Source organism: Drosophila ficusphila, unplaced genomic scaffold, assembly GCF_018152265.1.
Source record: "Drosophila ficusphila isolate 14025-0441.05 unplaced genomic scaffold, ASM1815226v1 contig_791, whole genome shotgun sequence".
Classification (NCBI taxonomy): Eukaryota; Metazoa; Arthropoda; class Insecta; order Diptera; family Drosophilidae; genus Drosophila; species Drosophila ficusphila.
Window position 1 is genome coordinate 12486382 of NW_025064737.1, and position 18196 is coordinate 12504577.

An 18196-nucleotide genomic window follows, 5' to 3' on the forward strand; every position below is an offset into this window, starting at 1 on the left:
GCCAAGGATGCAGTTGGCCAGCAAAGCCCATAGATAACCCGTGCTTAATGAAACGGCCGATAAGTTGCTCAACTTTAAGCGGAATACTTGTCACTTCTGACAGGTTCGTTAATGCAGCATGTTGCACGCTGCCTGTTTGTTTGCCCAGTTGGCCTGTTGGTTGCCTGTGGCATGTTGCAGGCAGCAGCGGCAGCAGCAGCAGTTGGCTTTGCTAGGTGTGAAATGCCAAATTAACCGAATATTTACGACCCCGCTCGGATATGGATAGACTTAACCCATTGCCGGGCAGACAACCTGTTATGGCCCGAAGGTCCTTGAAGACCACAAGGCCAACACCCAATAAATTAGGGGCTCAACTTCATCTAGTTCTCGGCTAAAAAGGTAGAAATCTTCGCCTCGTTGTTCCGCTCGTAAAAACTTTGCCATTGTTTCAGCGAATCGCAACTTTACGACTTTCCAAGTGCATCGCCAATGGGAAAACTCTCCCGGCCCGAAATAAAATATCAATAAACGATGGCGGAGCAACAATTGAATTTACAGCAAACAAAACTTTTTGACAGCTTGTAAAGCGGGCGGGGGTCTCGTCGAAAGATTGGTAGAATTGTTTGGTAGACAGGGGAGATATTCGGGGAACCGGGGAGACATTTTTACGACGGCCTCACGGCGAAAAAGGGTCGGTGGTCGGTGGTCGGTGTTCGGTGTTCGGTGGTCGAGGGTCACACTCTCGTCATAATTTTCTATTTATCGTGTAATTTGTAGCGCAATTTGTTGCTCGTAAAACTCTCAAGTGAAAATACCATCATCGTCTTTAGCGTCATCGTCATCATCGCACTGAGGGCCCATATAAAACTCGTAAAATGTGAAAGTTGTCTCTGTGTTGTGTTTGCTGTGTGTGTTTCGGGGTCTGCTCTATGAGTGTAAACATCAGGAATTGACATCACAAATTGTTCTGGCCGAGTTCATTGAATTTATAGACTTCCTCGCCTCATGAAGTCACAAAATTGTCCATTTCGTCAGTCGTAAAAAAGTTTTGTGGGAGATTTCCCAAAAGGGATATCGCTCTTAAGTGACAATTGTTGTGGTAGGCTAATTAGAGAGACCCTTTTCCATCAACTTCTTTGATTTATTGATTTAAAGAAATCTAGAAATTATATCCCTAAGCTATAAGTTAAAAAATGCAATTTACTTATTTATGAAAAATTTATATAATAGCTTAGTACTTAATAAGTATAAAAAAACTTATATTTTTTAGTACTTTTATTGGCTTTATAAGATTGTTATAATTCCATCAAAACCAAATTAAGGACTCCAATGGAAAGTCGATGAATTGAATTCTGGACTGTAAATCAAGCGTGTACCTTCGGGAAAATTGTTTTACAGTCAATTGCTCAATAAGCTGAGCCGGGCCTTGTTTTTTGTGTCGTTACTTTTTGGCAGCGGGCACACAGGGCGTATACGCAATCGGGGAGATCGCCACCCATACAGGCGCAATCGCATATCCATCATCACACAGACGTGCGCGCAGACACACGAAAGTATTTTGCAAATTTGCGCTCAATTAATTGCAAATAATTCATTTGCTGTTCGCCCGACCAAACCCAACGGATCAGAAAGAGAGGGCCGAGCGATACGCAGTGGGGTATTTTATGGCATTTTGATTTGATTTTTGTCAAGCGCTAGCAGCGGTGGCAGTGGCATTTTCCCCTCTTTTCCTCCCCCTTCTCCCCTTTTTGGCCACCCAAGTGCCCAGCTTCCCGGCTTTTGATTTATTGCCGACCTTGTTATGTGCAGGCGCATTAGCGATATATCCATTTCACTTTCCATAATGGCATAATGGTGGCGGGTTCAGAAAATAAGACCACCCCTCGAAGGCAGAAGCTCTTGAGCGCGAGCGAGACAACAGTGGCTTTTCCAGGCCGCAAAGCCCGGAGGGGAAATGCTAGCCCTCTCCCTCTCTTTCACTTGGCGGCTTCGGCTTTCCCCTCGCTTTTTATGGCAACATGAGAAGTGCATCTTGAAGGAGGGGAAAGGGGGAAACGGCGGCTTCGATCGCCAGGAATCGGAACATTAAGCCAAATTTATGAGTTTTGATAATTAGGAAACGCGATTAACAAGCTGAAATCGACGTCATCGTTACCCGCCGATTTCAATGCGAAAAGGTTGCTTTTTATTTTCGACTTAATGTAACTTTTCTGTCGCCTTAACGGTCAGATGTTTCTTATCTTCTGCTCGTTTTAATTTGCAACTTTGTACCCTACATATTTGGGACTTCTATATACTTAAAATAATTTTTATAAACCTTCAAAGTTTTTATTATGGCATTTTTATGCTCGCAAAACAGCACCAATCCAAAAATATGTTATTAAAGGTATAAATCATTAGAAATTTATAGTATTAATATATAACTAAAAAGGCTTACAAATAATACTTTTTTTATATATATAAATTTATACTTTAAAATTATATTATTTTAAGAGTGTTTAAAAATCAGTTTGATTACCATCATTTTCGGACTGCGTTTCCAATCAGTTTTAGCCGCTTAACTTTCTTTGCCCAAAAACCGAAGCTGAACTGACAATTAAATTTAATTTGACGCAAATGCCAATATTCAAAATGCAATAATTCTGCCGAAACAGCAGAGTCGAACTCAGAGCTAAATCCTGATTTCCGATTCCTGATCCCCGCCAATTTTTTCCCATCGTTGGCATCGCCGCTTTTGTTTTTATTTTTAGTCGCGCCCGAAATCAATTTATAAATTTCGTTTCATTCGGTTTTTAATCTTTGAGGTTTTCTTGCTTTGTTATGCAAATGGTCGGTGGGCAAGAACAACAAATGTTATATATATTATTTTTGGCCAGCTTAGTCAGCCGGTTTGGCAGCATTTCCTTGCTTGGGTATTTTATGGCATTTCGCAAGATTTAAGAGTAAAACCGTTCTGAAATCCAGTTGGCCGCGAAATGTGAACCAAAAATGTTTAACTAGAGGCATAAAAAGGTCACTGGGGTCGCCAATATTTTGACTAATTGGACTCGAGTCCGGGAATGCGGATTGATTTTATTTGGTTTGCGTCACTTTTGGCATTGAATAAGAATTGAATATAGAATTGGGTCAGTATACTGTGTATTAGATTATAGTAAATAACATTTTCAAGCAATCATTTTTTGTTTTTAACAATTTTTTGTGCGGAAAATCATTATTAGACAAAAATTACTGAATGCTCAAAACAGCAAAACTTAAGTTCTGTGACATTTTCGGATTTAGAGAGGTTTTACTACAAAGCTCTTAGGTTATTTAGCCCGACCTTGAGTTGTCTGCTCTGGATATTCCCCTCTGTGAATTTGCAGTGGCCCGAACAGATTGAATTTTTGGCAAAAAGTTTTTAACAAGCCCCAGAGTCGCAGAGTCCGAGGACTCCGCAAAAGGTCTCCGAGGCTGGGAGTCCACAAACTGTGACCCACACGATAAGAGGGGGCCCGAAAGATGGGGGCAAAGCTGAGAGTAATTGGTTACGTTCCCTTATCGAAATACACACAGAGAAATAAGGGGAAGGGAGGGGGAAAGGGGGGAGACTGGGGAGGAGTCGAAACAGCGTTTAATTAGAGTTTGTTGTTTATTTATTTATTTATTTGCCGGCCAGCCAGGAGCAGCTTCCTCTGCCCGCCTCCTTTGTTTTCTGGTGACCACATCGAAGTTGCTCCTGGGCTCCTCATGTTGCCCATGTTGCTGCCGGATTCCTCGTGTTGCTCCCGTATTTTGCCCTTGTTTCCCCCGGCCGAACTGCATTTTTGTGTGCTGACCATTAATAATTTCATTGAGTCGATATGCTTTCTGGTGTTTCTGCGTTGTTGCCGCTGTGTGTTTGTTTTCCTCCTGTTGTTGTTTGCACAGCGGCAGCAACAGCAACAGCAACATGCAACAGAAACAGAAACAGCAGCAACATCGACGGCGGCTTCCGTTCTTCAGGCCCAGCGGAAAACTTTGCTTCCTGCCCCCATTTTATATTGAAATCCACACCCATGGAAATAATTTTTGTATATTTTTCATGGTATATCGAACTAAAATAAGCCATGAATGTCCGGTTTTTAATGGCAAAAGAGCTAAGTCTTACAATATAAAAAAAATAAATTGGTTTTATGAAGTAGATGGTGAAAATGATATCGATATAGATTTCCATCTAGTTTAAATTATTTTGTATTACACAATTTTTTGGTTTAAACTTTAAACAACTTGTAAATATGGAGTTTCTTTGATTATTGTGCGCTTCCTTCAATTTCGCATTGAGAATTTTTTTGGCACTTGCAGATTGCAGCTAAAGGCCACGCCTTTGGAAAATCCCCCAACCCACTGACCATTATTTTACCACCCCCTCTCCGCCCCGCAATTCCACATCCCCCTCCGTTGCAAGTGACCCATGTTTTTGGCTGCTTTTCCTTCGCTTCTGCTGCTGTTGGTCATGCGATAATAATATTTGTTATTTACTTTGGCGGAAGGAAAATCCAAGAAAAAAACAACAAGAAGGAAAACGTCGAAAAAAATAACGGAAATGCACATAAATTTATTTATTTTGTGCGTTTCTTGTTGTTGCGTTGGCCGGAATTTTTCCTCGCCGGTTCTCTTTTTTCATGGCTTCTCAATTAGATTTTCTTGACATTTTTAAAATAAGTTTCTTTTTGATGACATTCCGCTGTGATTTTGTTTCCAAATTCATTTGACATTAAATTAAGATTACTTTGTCGGCAAATAAGATAATAATCAGAATGAACAGGTTTTTTTTACCAGAAATATTGAGAGTTTTTTGATCGTGAGAAACTATAATATATATAAAGAGCTATGTACTTATTTTTAGGATTACATATACGAAACTAGAGTAATTAATACTTTATTAAATGTATTTCCGTGACGAATTGAATTCCCTTTAGTGGTCGGTTTTGTAATCCTAGAAATGGTATCTCATTCCTTAATTTAGTTATTAACATGATGCATCTTCTGACCCCCGCCCCCATTTGCGCTAAGTAGTTTTTCATAGGAAAACGATTTTCTCCATCTGTGTAAAAGTGATTTTCACTTCATTTCGATGGGCTCACTCCCCGGGAAAATTCGCCCCAACCCTCGATTGCGCCCTTGACAGTTTCAAGTGGTTTTCCAAGGCAATCAATCAAAAGGCGGCTAGAAGGAAAACATTTCCCGACAAATGTGCCAGGAAAAGATCACCGGTCCGAGAGGGATGAGTCACTTGGGAGCGGGATGAGGATTCGGATTCGGATTTGGAGGATTTTTCTGGGTGCACAACACATGTGGTCACAGGCGGACAAAAGGCGGACAGAAGACTCGGTGCGTCTTAATCCCCGACGTCTTCCGCTCATTTGCATTTCCCAGTGTTTTCCCTACTGACTTCTCCTCGAATCAACTCGCACTATCTGCCCTTCACTAACTCTATTTTCCTCTTTCGTTGCAGGTAAAGTATGATCAAAACCCCGGAGCAGGTAAGTGAGTTAGGATCCCGAAATGACAGACAGATTAACTTTGTGGCAAAAGTTTTTAGTCCGAATATTTCTTCAGTATTTAAAGAATATATTTGACGATTAAAAGGTTATGAAAAAAGTGTGCCATTGTAAAGAAGTTTATTAACGTAACTATTTGTTTTATTTTCTTCATATAAAGTCGTTTATTAAACAGTTTTTTTTATACACAAATAACCTTTTATTCGTTTGCCAAATAAATATTAAAAACATTCTGAAAGATAGCAAAATTAATTTAAACAAAATAAAATTTAGACTCCGACGGTGTCCTTGAGATTAGCGGGTGGCGTTGGGCGGTATTGTTGCCGTGTGTAGGCCACGTTTGTTGACAGACCCGTCGGCTGGTAGAAATGGAATTGACACTTTTGTCGGCGGCTGTCAAAAACAGAGCAAAACAGCCCAAACGCCTAAAGGACATCGTCCTGGATGACCCGGCACATTTGTTTAACCGGCAAATTTGCCATCGATTTTTCTTTGGGTCAGTTAAAGTAGGCTGAATGATGACTCGAGGAAAAACAAAAAAATTAACTCGGAGGAACTTTACTGCTCAGAAAAAAGCTAACATATATTGTTATTAAACAAATGAATAGGTATTTTTAATATAAAGCCCGTCAAAATAACCCGGCTTTTCTTTCTGTGCAGAGGGTGTGAGTCGCAATAGATCAGGTAGATTTATATACAAGTGTCCTAAGCCTTTTATGGGCCTTCTAAGCGTTGAAAGTCACAAAAAATTAGTAGGCAAAGGAAAGATTCACGGAAGAAGCAGCCGAACAGGTAAATATGCAGGTAAACTGGTAAATTCCCGTGCATAAAATAAAATCTCTTTGAATGGAATTATTCGTACTTTATAAATTGTTCTTAAAATCATTTACGATTAAAATAAATAATAATGTATGGAAATAATCGCAAAACTAAGGTGAACCAAAAAAAAAAAACAAAACCGCGATATAAAACTGCCGTTCCGTGAAAAAAGTAACTAGAAGGAATAATATAATAATACTGTAACATTTAAGCACAAATTTGAGTCCATATAAACTATGAAAATAGCACACTTTTTTTAATAACTAAATGACTACAAACGGGAACGCAACATTAACAAAAAGAATTTTAAAAAACAGTTTTTAAAGTATTACAACAAAGTGCATAACCGAAATTACTAAGTAAATCAAACTCGAAAACATGAAGATTCTGTATCAGAAAACTCCAGTGACTTCCAAACTTAACAGCTGTAAAACGCCTTGCCATAAAACACATCGTGCCTCTCGCTCCAACGCAATGCAACGCAGGCCGTCCCGTTCCGACACTGTAGTCGCTCTCTCTCCGCTCCGGCGAATTCGGACAAAAACAAACCATTAAGAGCGCGAAGAGAGCGCGTGCACTTGTCTGTCAAGATTATGGCGGTTTCACTTTGTTTTTGTTGCGCTGCTGCTGTTGTTTTTTTTTGCAGCGAAGAAGAAGAAGAGCGCCGACGGCAACTCCTATTTTTCTTCATGTGCCATTTTTTTAGGTTTTTGCTTTCCGTTTTTGCTTGAGTGAGTGAGTGAGCGAGCGAGATGGCGCCACATCAAGTTGATATCGTGTCGTCGTCTTCATCTTTTGCTGTCGCTCGTCGTTTGCGTTTGATAAATTGCGTTTATAAGAAAGAGATGAATTGTCATGCACACAACACACACTTCTCGGCCGGCGTCGTCGTCGACGTTGGCGTCGCTGTCAGCGTTAACATTACTGTAGGTGTGTGTGAGTGTTTAAATCATATTGGCTGCCCCCCAATTGCTGTGAGTGTATGGGTGAGCTTTTCCCCCTCCCTCCCGCTCCCTCTCTGCGACCCTCTCTTTCGCTCGTCTGGGATTGGAAGTTTCCAAATGCAATTTTCCTTGAGGTTTTCCCGAGTCGATTCCTTGTCGGCTCTTGTTTTTTTTTTTTTCGCTCGGTGGGTGGAGACCCAGCCCCCTAAATTCGCTCTCTTCCCCTCCATCTCTCCCTCCCTTTCGCCTCTTGATTATTTTCCTTATTTTGGGTGATTTAAATTTCATGGTCCCTTCAATTTGGCAAAGTTCTAAATATTAAATTAAATTCCTGCCCCGTTTCTGTTGGGAAAATAGTTGAGCTTTTCTCGGTCTCTCTAACAGTTTGCTTTTTGTCTTCCTTTAAATTTTACAGATGAAATTTGTTTCATGAAAATGTAACTTTATATCTTACGTTAGAAATGCAGATGCTAAGTTTACTTAATAAAAGTGCAACTTTTGTATGTATTTTCAAATCATTTAAATATTTGATAAATGTGTAAGATAAACCTAAAACTGACGAGTTATTTATGTACTTTTAATCAACAAAGATTTTATATCTTTTCTTAGAAATTATATCTTATCCATTTTAACCGGAAGAAATAATAAATGTTTTCGGGAATTGGAATCTGATTAAGCGTTAAACTGCGTAACTTTCCTTATTGCAAGCACATTTGATCCATTTTATTAAAACCCAACTAGGGAAGACTTTTCGGTGGAATCCTTGAACTTTGTCGCCAAAATCGCGATCTGTGACCTTTCGAATTTAATTTAGTCATCAGACTGAATAGTTCCCACACTAGAGCTTTCGCCTAATTTATTGCATTTAATTGATTCGTTTTTATGTGATTTTCGTTTCTCATAAATTACTCGATTTCTGGTCAGCGAAGCCGCACAAAAGTTGGCCAACAGAAAACTAAGGAAGCCGAATCCCGAACAGAAAGAAGGCAACCGCAAATCAATCAAAGTCTCATAAATTTGTCAAAGTGTCGACAGGACACAGACCCCCTATATCATAGTCCCCAAGATATCGGGGGTATTTCGAGATGCCCAGATGCCCAGAGATGAAATGGCAACCAGATTAAGTGCAACATCATCTTTTTGACCAGCGAAAACAGACACGGGAAATCCTTTTGGCGAGCGTCGGAAAACAAACAAGGCTATTTTTCATTTTCCTAAAAACGGCGGCCAAAGCGCCCCGTCTCCTTCTCGCCCAGTATCGCCATCTCTTTCGTCGTAATGGCAACTGCAGCGCCAAGCCAAAAATACGCTGGTGAAAAATTGCCTGGGAATATGTGTTAACTGCTTTTTAAACTGCCACGAGGACGACGACACGACAGCAACAACAAGAAGAATAGCAAGGATTTCGGTGTAGATACGAATATTTTATTACCCTAGAATGCTAGCTTTTACTTATGTTATGTTTAATTCAAATCAAACATCAATTTACTATGGAAACTGTTGAATTTTTGTTTAAGCTTAACTAGCTCAGTCTGCTATAAATTTATTCTCAGAAACTTGAAATAAAAACTTGTAGTATTCTCATTATTACTCATAGTCCGTTGTTAAGAAGAAATTACCAATTACTACAATAGTTTTTAAAGTAAGACAGCCGAAAATTTTGCAGGAAATAAAATAGATTAGATTCTAAACGATCAGTTAAACCAAAAAATTTATTGAAACTCTTAAAAACATAGGTGATATTTTTAAGCTAAAACACTTCTTGTAAAGGGTATTTAACAAAAAACAAAAATAAGCTGAGTCGCCAGACAGGAGCGCAGAATGACCTGCAGGATATGCAATTTTTAGTGAATGTTTTTGGCAATTTATGACCGCGCTATTTGTTGTTGCCAGCGAAGAACGAAAGAGAGAGAGGGGGAATAAAACCCAAACAGCTGTTTGTTGTTGTTGTCAGGATCATATCCTTTCAAAGTGGCCAGATCGCCGTTACAAAAAAGGAAACTGCAGCGAAAAGTTTGTTTTGTCGTCGCCGTCAGTTGTCTTCTTCTTCTCCTTCTCCTTCAAGTTTCTTCTCTTTTTTTGCCGCTTTTCTTCGAAGGCGTTGCCTATTCGCGCGAGTGTGTGTGCGTGAGTGTGCCAAAAGAGAGCGAAAAGTGAGCGAAAGCTGATGGACAACTGAAAAGCGCTGCCCCACTCTGTGCCCCCTGCCCCAACCCATCCCCCCACGCTCGCTCTCTCTCTCTCTTTCAACCTGTAAAGGTGCGGCGAAAGAGAGCCAAGCTGCCAACTGCCACTCACTCAAGCGAAAATAACAAATGGGATTGGTTTTTGCTGATTTTCAACGCCACGCACCGCGACGCCAGCAGAGGCAGCAACAGCGACGCCGGCAGAGGCGAAAAACCCATAAGCCGTCTCCTTTTGGCCAAAGCCAAATAAATTTCAAACGCGGCGAAACGTTGCGCAAAAAGAGAGCTCGCCGGAGCGTGCGCATAAACAACAGCGGCGAGTTATATCGTATATTCCTCTCGCTCGCTCCAACTGAGTTATGGCCCTTGCCGTGTTAATGGCACAATTGTTGCATCTGTGCCAGAGAGAGCGGGAGAGCAGGGCAGCACAATGATTGACAACCATTCGGTACCGCTCGCACCCATCGCGCTTTGTTGCTGGACTGTTGCTCTCCGCTCTCTGGCTGTTAGTTAACAGCGATGTTAGGCCGTCTGTAGAACTAATTCAAACGTATCTGGCGGGTTGGTTTTTCGATGAAATATCTTTCATCCGCACAGTGTATTTTTGACTGCGAAGCGCGTACGACGTGTGTCTGTGTTGCGTTGCGTTTTGTCGTAAGCGGAAAAAAGAAGCGAAAAGCGTTGCCGTCGGTGAAGTTTATTATTATTATTATTGCCGTTATACGCGTTCTCGTAGGAAAAGCCCAACCATCAATCATAACAACAAAAACACTTGGAAATCGCGCGCGTTTTTCCATCGCGTCTCGTTCTGCATTACGTTTTTTAGTGTGTTTTGTATTAACAACAAATTAGTACGAAGAACCCCGTTTAAAAAATATTGGAATTGGCCACAAATACTATTATTCGAGGGCCGCAGAGGGAATTTCTTTTGACGAGGGGATCCGCCGATCCCCCCGCAAGAAAACGCAAAATTGCCGTCGCAAAAGCAAAAGCAAAAGCACAACACAATATATACATTACTATATATTAACAATATAATTTGTTCATCTCTAGTAACGTAGTATGTAGAAGCAGCTGTGATAAATAGTGCGCATATTATACGAAAAAAGCAAAAAGAGTATACGACATATAAAACAAGCAACCACAACTACTACTAAAATAACCAAGGAAAAGGGCAAGGAAACTCAGAGAGAAGAAGTACGGAAAACGCCATGGATTTATGACAACAACAAATGCTACACAACAACAAATGATGTTGCAGCAACAACAACAACAATACATGAGTATACCAAGAACAACAGCAACTGCAACGGCAACTAACCACAAATTGTATACGATTTTTATAAACCAAACAAATTCTATGTAAATAATTATTATAACAAAAAACCAATACAAAACAAAAACAAAAGGAAAACATTCAAAAACAGATCTCCCGCTTATAAGAAAAACAACAACAACAAACGCGCGCGTAACAACAACAATACAACAAGTATACAAACGTAATAATAATACATAAAATCTAAACAAATGTGCCTGTGTTAAAAAAGAAGAAAGCAAAATAAAGAAGCAAAGCGTTCAAAAAGCAGAAGCTTCCGAATAGATGTAAAAGTGCAAAACATATAAAAACCCCAGAAAGTATAAACCAAAACTCTAATCAAGAACTGGACAAACATAAAAGGGACTCCACGCCGGCAGCTACAGTAGAGCTCCCCTAAAACAGAAGCAGTTGAAGCGGCGGAGAGGGACGTCGGTCAGTGTGTTGCGCCCCATTTGTCGTTTCTACTCCAAAAGTGGCACAAATCGGGTTAGACGTCGCTCCCAGAGCATTAATGGCTCAGCCCAGGGTAAGTACAACACCCAGAAATCGGGTGACTATATAGAAAAGTTATAGGCAAGTCCTCAGAGTGTGCTGTTATTCCTTAAAATGTAGCGGCGGCATTATAATCGGGTGTTTTAATCGGTTTAGTACCAAGTCAAGGAGCAAAAAACCCGTCGGCATAAAATGGTATAAGTTAAAAGTGCTTTTAGAGTTAACTTACCAGTTTTAGATACACCTTTAAAAACAAAAAGTATAAAAACTCCATTTTTTCACAACAATTATGTAATTGTGTACCAGTTTGTATCTTTAGTAAAGCAACAAAATCGGAAAATGCCCATCATCTGCTCTTAAATCCACTCCATTTTAATCGATACAATGGGGAATTCAGTTCTTTTTATTAATATAACCCCATCGAATCGAATTTTACCAAAGTGCCTGTGTGTTTGTTGGAGTAGGAATAAAATCATTTTTGTGTTATGCGGGTTATTTTCTCATACAAGTTTATGTAATTAACTGAGCCTATGGGCATCCACTTCAATTTGGGGAGTGTAAGAAATCTTTTGTAGAAAAGTGAAAGAAAAAATCTAAACATTTCTTATAAAATGGACTTGTGGTTTCCCTAAAAATTAATCAACTAAAACAAGTAAAATCCAAAACATTAAGACTAGGTATTTTGTTTGGTTTCTGAAGAAATAATGTTAGAAACAACATTCCAGGAGAACCTGTAATAACACACGGTCAAAGGTCGAGCATTATGAACTATTATAGCTCACAGAAGACTTCTCACTTTCGCACCATAAATATTTATTAGATTTTCGTATAAACATTGCTCGGACCTTCACCTCCGAAAAGCCCCCCGCTGGAGATCTCCCGACGTTTCCACCATTTTCCATCACGTTTATAAGGCATAAATTCTCGCCTCAGTTTAAACGGAGTAATAATATTTTACAATCCATCTGGATCGTAAATTATATGCTAATCAGGTGACCGGCAGTCTCCGCGCTCTCCCTCTTCAACATTATTACCAAATCGCAGTTAGACTTTATCAATTGATTATCATGGACATGCGAAGTGAACTTGATTTTTATTTAACGGAGCAAAAAGACTTCAAACATGGCTGTGTTTTTGTGTGCGTTACCAATTAGCAACTGAGTGAGGTTGTGTGTGTGTGTGTCTGCGTTTGTGTTACCAAACGGTGGGCCGAGCTCTTTGGGAGCATTAAAAGAAAAAATCAAAATGAAAAATACGAAAATAAAAAAAAAAAAAAAAGGGAAAAAGAAAACGAAATGCCTGCGGGAATTGTGTGTGTGCGGTGTGTGAATGTGTGTTACTGGCGAATAAATTTACGCTTGTGGTTTAATACCCGATTCTGTCCCGAATCCACCACTCCCCCCAAAACCCCCCTACGTAATTCTCCTGCGGCTCTTTTCCCGAATCGCGCCATTTCAATTCCATCAAATGAATTTTTCGACTCGGGGCAAAAGATATATACGGGTGTTCTGTCCGACCGACCGACCGACTGTCTGTGTGCATTTGATGCATATAATTTTATTGCACATTGCCAGCGGCCCGAGAGCGATCCATTCAGTTTCAGTTTCTCCCGCTTCGCGGTTTTATTATTTACAATTTTATTTTTACCATTTTCCATGACTACTACTACTCGGGTGCTATAATTTGCGAAAAATGGCGGGAAGCAATTTTCGCGGCTTCTTCTCGCTCTCGCTCCCCATGCACATGCATTTTCATATATATTTAATTTGATTATTTTATGCCACCGAAAGAGAAAGAGAGGTTGAACGCAGAAAAACCCAAAGAAAAAAAGAAAAAAATCGGAAAATATGTGCAATTGCAATTTGTATAAAAATGTGCATTGCAGCTGCTGCAACTGCCGCTCAGCCTCCGCAACCTTGCCCCATCGGTTCGTGTGCCATTTCAAACGCCTGCGAAATGCAGCACAAAAATTGTTTTGGTGTTATTTTAATTTAAAGGTTAACCGCAGCGTAATTTGTGGCATAAAATATAATTCGTCTATCGTGTGCCCGTTCTCTCTCGCCTCTCCCACTGTTGGTTCGCCCATTTTTTCTTTTCGATTTATTTCGCTTTAGAAATAAAATCAAAATAGAAAAGATCAAGGAGAGCGGAGCAGCGGAAAATGCCACAGTCGATGCTGTGGTTTACTTTGGTGGTCAACAGCATTTACAATAGTTGATGGAAACATTGGCAGTTCGGTTTAGTTGGTAAGGTCACATTTTCAGAGGGGAAACCCCATCAAATGTAGACTAAAAAATATATAGATCAGCTAGAAAGTTCCTGGAAAAGAAATTATGACAGTTGGGAATATTTACTTCTTATCTGTTCCAAAAAAAACCACGGCTTATAAATAAAATATTCCGAAATACATTTTCCCCGCAACGCCCTTATCATTCTGCAGAATTTCAATCTTCGCTAGCGGTTAACCTTCGCTGCGAATTCTTTTCTAATTAAGTGAGCAATTCTCCGCTCTTCCCAGCTTCCCCGCATGAGTCACGGCTCCAGAAGAGAGTTCCTTCCGCGACTTCCTCGGTCGCCCCGCGTTATCTGCAGATTTCAGATATATCTTGGGTTCGGTTGAGAATTCGCTCTGCAGACACTTCACATGCCAGCGAAAATTGAGCGACTAGGAAGCGTCGGGCTGAGAGGAATATTTATAAACAAATTACATATGCATATTTCTGCAAGGGGAGAGGGGGCTTTCGGGGGCACAGCACAAGACTCTATATGGGGCCTATATGGGGGCCTCTCCTTGCCCCATCTCCATCTCCACCGTCCGATGTTGTTTTTCGTGTGCTAAAGAGCTTCATGTTTAATGATCGAATTGCGTGCCTGATTCTTGGGTCGGTGCCTGCTGGTGCTATAGTTGTTGCCTGTGCTGTTATGGCCATAGTAGTATTATTATTTTTATTTTCTGCCTTACTACACATAGTTGCCAAGTTTGACGAGGTCGCTAGCTGCCGTTGGAAGTGCTTTCATTAGTTTCACTTCTTTTTACATTTACGCTTAAAAGTTTTTTAAATAATCCCCTTTTTTTTCTTTGGCGTAATTTCCCCAACATTAAGTCAAAGTGTTTCGCTAATATTCCATCAAATAAAACGGAATTACTGTTTTGGCTTTTGGCTAGAAAACTCTTTCGCGGAGATCCATCTATGAAAAAGTGCCCAAACCAACAAACAAAAACCGAATTGTGAAGCCGAAAGTGTACAGACAAAAATGCGAAGCAAAAAAATGTGTTGTAAAGTAGGGAAAAAATCATTTAGACAAGTTGCACGCCGCTCATTAAATTAAATGAGCCATCAGCACGCAATTTATTTTCGTATTTTTGAGTAACTTTTGGCCTCGGCCAGGAGACGTCGGCGAAAATGGCAACTCCAAAAAGACTTTGTTCTTTCCGCTTGGAATTTTGTTAGGAAAGTTGGCCAAGTCCTCGGCTAAGAGCCATTTAATTAAATAGCTGGCAAAGCGGCATTTTTTGAGAGGCAATTCGGAGGGATGCACCAATTACTGAAAGTGAATTTTATTTATATAGTGCTCAACATTATATTTTATTTCCAATTAAAACAGGGAAGTTTCCTTTGTTACTTTGTATCAAGAGATTTCTCCTGAATTTTTGTACTTATTTTATTTAAATGTTATACTGCAGATTCCGCCATTTCCCGTCAATTTAAATTTCAAACATTTTCCTTAAATTTCCGCCACTAAATTGTCTTCGCTTTCTTTGCTCTTTAAATTCACAGAAAGCAGCTAAAAATATTTTTTAAATTCCTTTTCATTCGATTTATTTTTGATTCGATATTTTTGTTGCTTGTATTTTCTGAACACCCGAAATTTAAATTTACCTTTTTGGACAAATTTTGTTGCTGTTGGCCGACTCAGTTGGTTTTTTGTTAATCATCTGCCAGTTTTTGTGTCTGCGAGTTTGGGGCTCATTTTAATTTAATAAATGCCACGGACTGACGTCATTTGTTGTTGATTTTTGATAAATGTTAAAACGCCAAAGAATTCATTTATTTTTTCCCTTGGTCGCTTTCAATTTGGCTACCGAGCATCTAATTTTTCTGCCTTAAATTTATGCATATATTTCAGTGTTATTTTTTCGCCTGTGCTAAGTATTTGTTTTTAGACATAAATTAAAGGAAAGATACAAAAAGTTAGCGCACGTTTTTGCCTATTGTCAAGATTCAGTCGACGTTTGATGTTTGCCTGCTCGATAATATTGTTATTATAAGCAATAAAAGTTAATAATATCGCAGAGGACGAAGCGTGTTCGAAGTTTTGTTGGCAATGCAACTGTAAATTAAAACAACACCCAGGCACGCAACAAAAATTAATTGTCTAACACCAAATAAAACTTTTGAGACCGCCAAAAAAGCTGGGCGTGACTTTGCCCACAGAGCGAAGGGGGCGTGGCAGCGGGACACACCTACAACTGCGGCTCGTCTGCTAATTAAGCAAAGCCAGAGCCCCCAGAAAAAAAGGGGAAGAATTATAGAGAAATATAGAGAAGAAATGGAAAGAAATTCAAATACAACATGATAAACAATTAATTTTGATTAGGCCTTCGACCGCGCCAGCGCAATTAAGAAGGTTTTTGTTTTTCCTCTTTTTTTTGTTGGTTTTTTTTATTTGGGGTACGAAAATTCAGAAATACAATAAATAGAAAAGGCGAAAAGCAAAAGTGTTGAGGGGCGAAAGAACGCAAGAAATCGATAAACGAAGTCGGTTGTACAACAAACATATTGAGGCCTTTATGCGGGGGAAAGTGGGTGGCGGACGATGACTATACGATATATAATGGCGGCCATTGTCACCATTTTGGCCAAAACACCAGCACACACGCGCCTCTATCGCTATCTCTGTCTAGCATTTCGGTCTGGCTGCATTTTTGCACTCATAACTCTTCTGCCGCTGGCGTCTGGTTTTTGGTCAGTTTTAGGCGCCGCTAGATAGAGCCAACCCCCCGCTTACCCCCCTTTCGAAACCCCCTCCCACATTCAAATGGCGCCCCCTTAAATGTCCTTGCTGTGCGGCTGTTTCCGGTGCCTCTTTGGGTTTTTGTTGGGGCAACATTTGCAGTTTCAAGTTCACGCAGGATTTCGTTGGTTTAGGCACTTGGCTTAAAGATAAAACATACCTGTATTTAAGTTCTGAAACTGGAATGTATTTAAAAACGAAATAAATAGTTAAGCATTCGTATATTCCTTTTTGTTTGATAAGCTAAAAAGAAAGTTAAGTCAATATTGATTGTATCCCAAATATAATTTTGTAATTATTTATTTTAATAAATATTTCCCTTTTTCAACATTAAATTTACCGTTGTTTTCTGTTCTCAAGAAAGTTACACATTTTAGCTAGAATTTAAGTTCCTGGCTGCCAACTAAGCTAAAGTTTAAGTTCGCTTTCCCAACTCACAGATAAAATCTACATATTAAAGCTGTGCCCGAAAGTACAATTGAGTTGTTCCTGTTCAGTTGTAGGCTGGATTTTAGCAATGACTTAATGTGGCCCAAACACGACAAAAACATACCAGTAACACACACACATACGACAGCACCAATACAGACAGACAGCAAGTGGGACGCGAGCTGGAAAACGCAACTCCCCCCGAAAAAAGGCTGCTCCAAAAATACAAACAAAATCGTAGCTCCTTCAGCGCCTGTCACTGACAGTTTTGAATACGCCACCCACTTTAGTCGTGGTTCTTCGTGTTGTTTTTGTTGTTCTCGTTGTTGTTGCTGTTGTTGTGCCTGCCATGGGGGGCGTCATAAATTTTTGAAGGATTTTCGACGCTGAACTTGTCAAAATCAGACCATGGGCCTCGACTGTTTGGTGGTAGGTTGGTCGGTTGGTTGGTTGGCTTATATTGATCCGCTTGGCCCGAGAGCTTTTCCATTCAACAAGGTCAATGGCTTGGTCACTAAACAACAACAACAACAGCAACAACAACAATAGTAGAGGAGAAAAATGGTGAAAAATACAAGGGACAGGGACAGAAAGCGAGATAGGGAGACCTGGCCGAGAGAGATCATCAATCAAAGTTGGCCCAAATGGCCGGGGAGTTGTACCGAAAAGGCAAAACCGAAACCTAAGTGTATTTGCCTGTTCGATTTTTACTCCTCATTGTGTTTTCTTGTTTTTCGTGTGTGTGTGTGTGCTGGTGTGTGTGTTTTTTCTGAGCTCCTCTTCGCGGCGGCGGCTCAAATTCCCACATTACTTATGTACAAGTACAAATTGTGGTAATTTTCAAGATCTCTTTGTTGGCGAGGCTTTGCTCCACAATTTCCTCATTTCTAAACGAACGAATGCCGAACGCCGAACGCCAAGAAATCGAAACAAACAAAAAATAAAACAAAAAATAGGAAAAAAAGGCAGCGTTCGGTTGCTGCCACCAACACTAAAATTAGCATAACAACTTTATAGTTTAACAGCCATGAACTGAGCCCCGGCGAACCGAAAAGCCAACTCGAACCAAGCCGAACCGAACCGGGCCAAAAACGAACCGAACGAACTGACTAACCCGGACAAGTCGGCAGTATCTATGGGTTTGTATCTCGTGCATGTGCACACAAAACGGAGGCAGCACGACCGCCTCACTAAACTAATCTCCGGTGTGTATCTCAAGGATTGCCAGCCTCAGAGGTTGACAATCGTCGCAAAAGTGGCCTTTTCCCCCTCGCCTAAGCCTCCTCTCCTATTTTTGAGCCACCTGCGATCTGCAGAGTGGCAGCTGCCTCATGAGTCGCCCTGCACTATTTCAAAGTATGGATTCCCAGCTGCAAATCCTTGACATTTTCGCCAAACACCAACCAACACTCCACTCCACTGCACTTCACAGCCTGCCCCTTTCGCACTTCCAGCAAGTCAATTGCTCATTTAGTGTCAAAGATTTTTCCA

At 40.3% G+C, this 18196-nt stretch overlaps 1 protein-coding gene across 4 annotated transcripts in view; it reads left to right on the top strand.

The window, feature by feature from the left end:
* The first annotated feature begins 10030 nt into the window (after positions 1–10030).
* The window catches only part of LOC108087072 (homeobox protein homothorax), a 112624-nt gene continuing 104458 nt past the window's right edge, over positions 10031–18196 (top strand). For all 4 annotated transcript variants that reach the window (XM_043209136.1, XM_043209137.1, XM_043209138.1 and 1 more), the window contains exon 1: positions 10031–11294. In XM_043209136.1, coding sequence (XP_043065071.1) covers positions 11280–11294 — 15 coding nt within the window. In that variant the 5' untranslated portion in view covers positions 10031–11279. The remainder of the gene's footprint in view (positions 11295–18196) is intronic.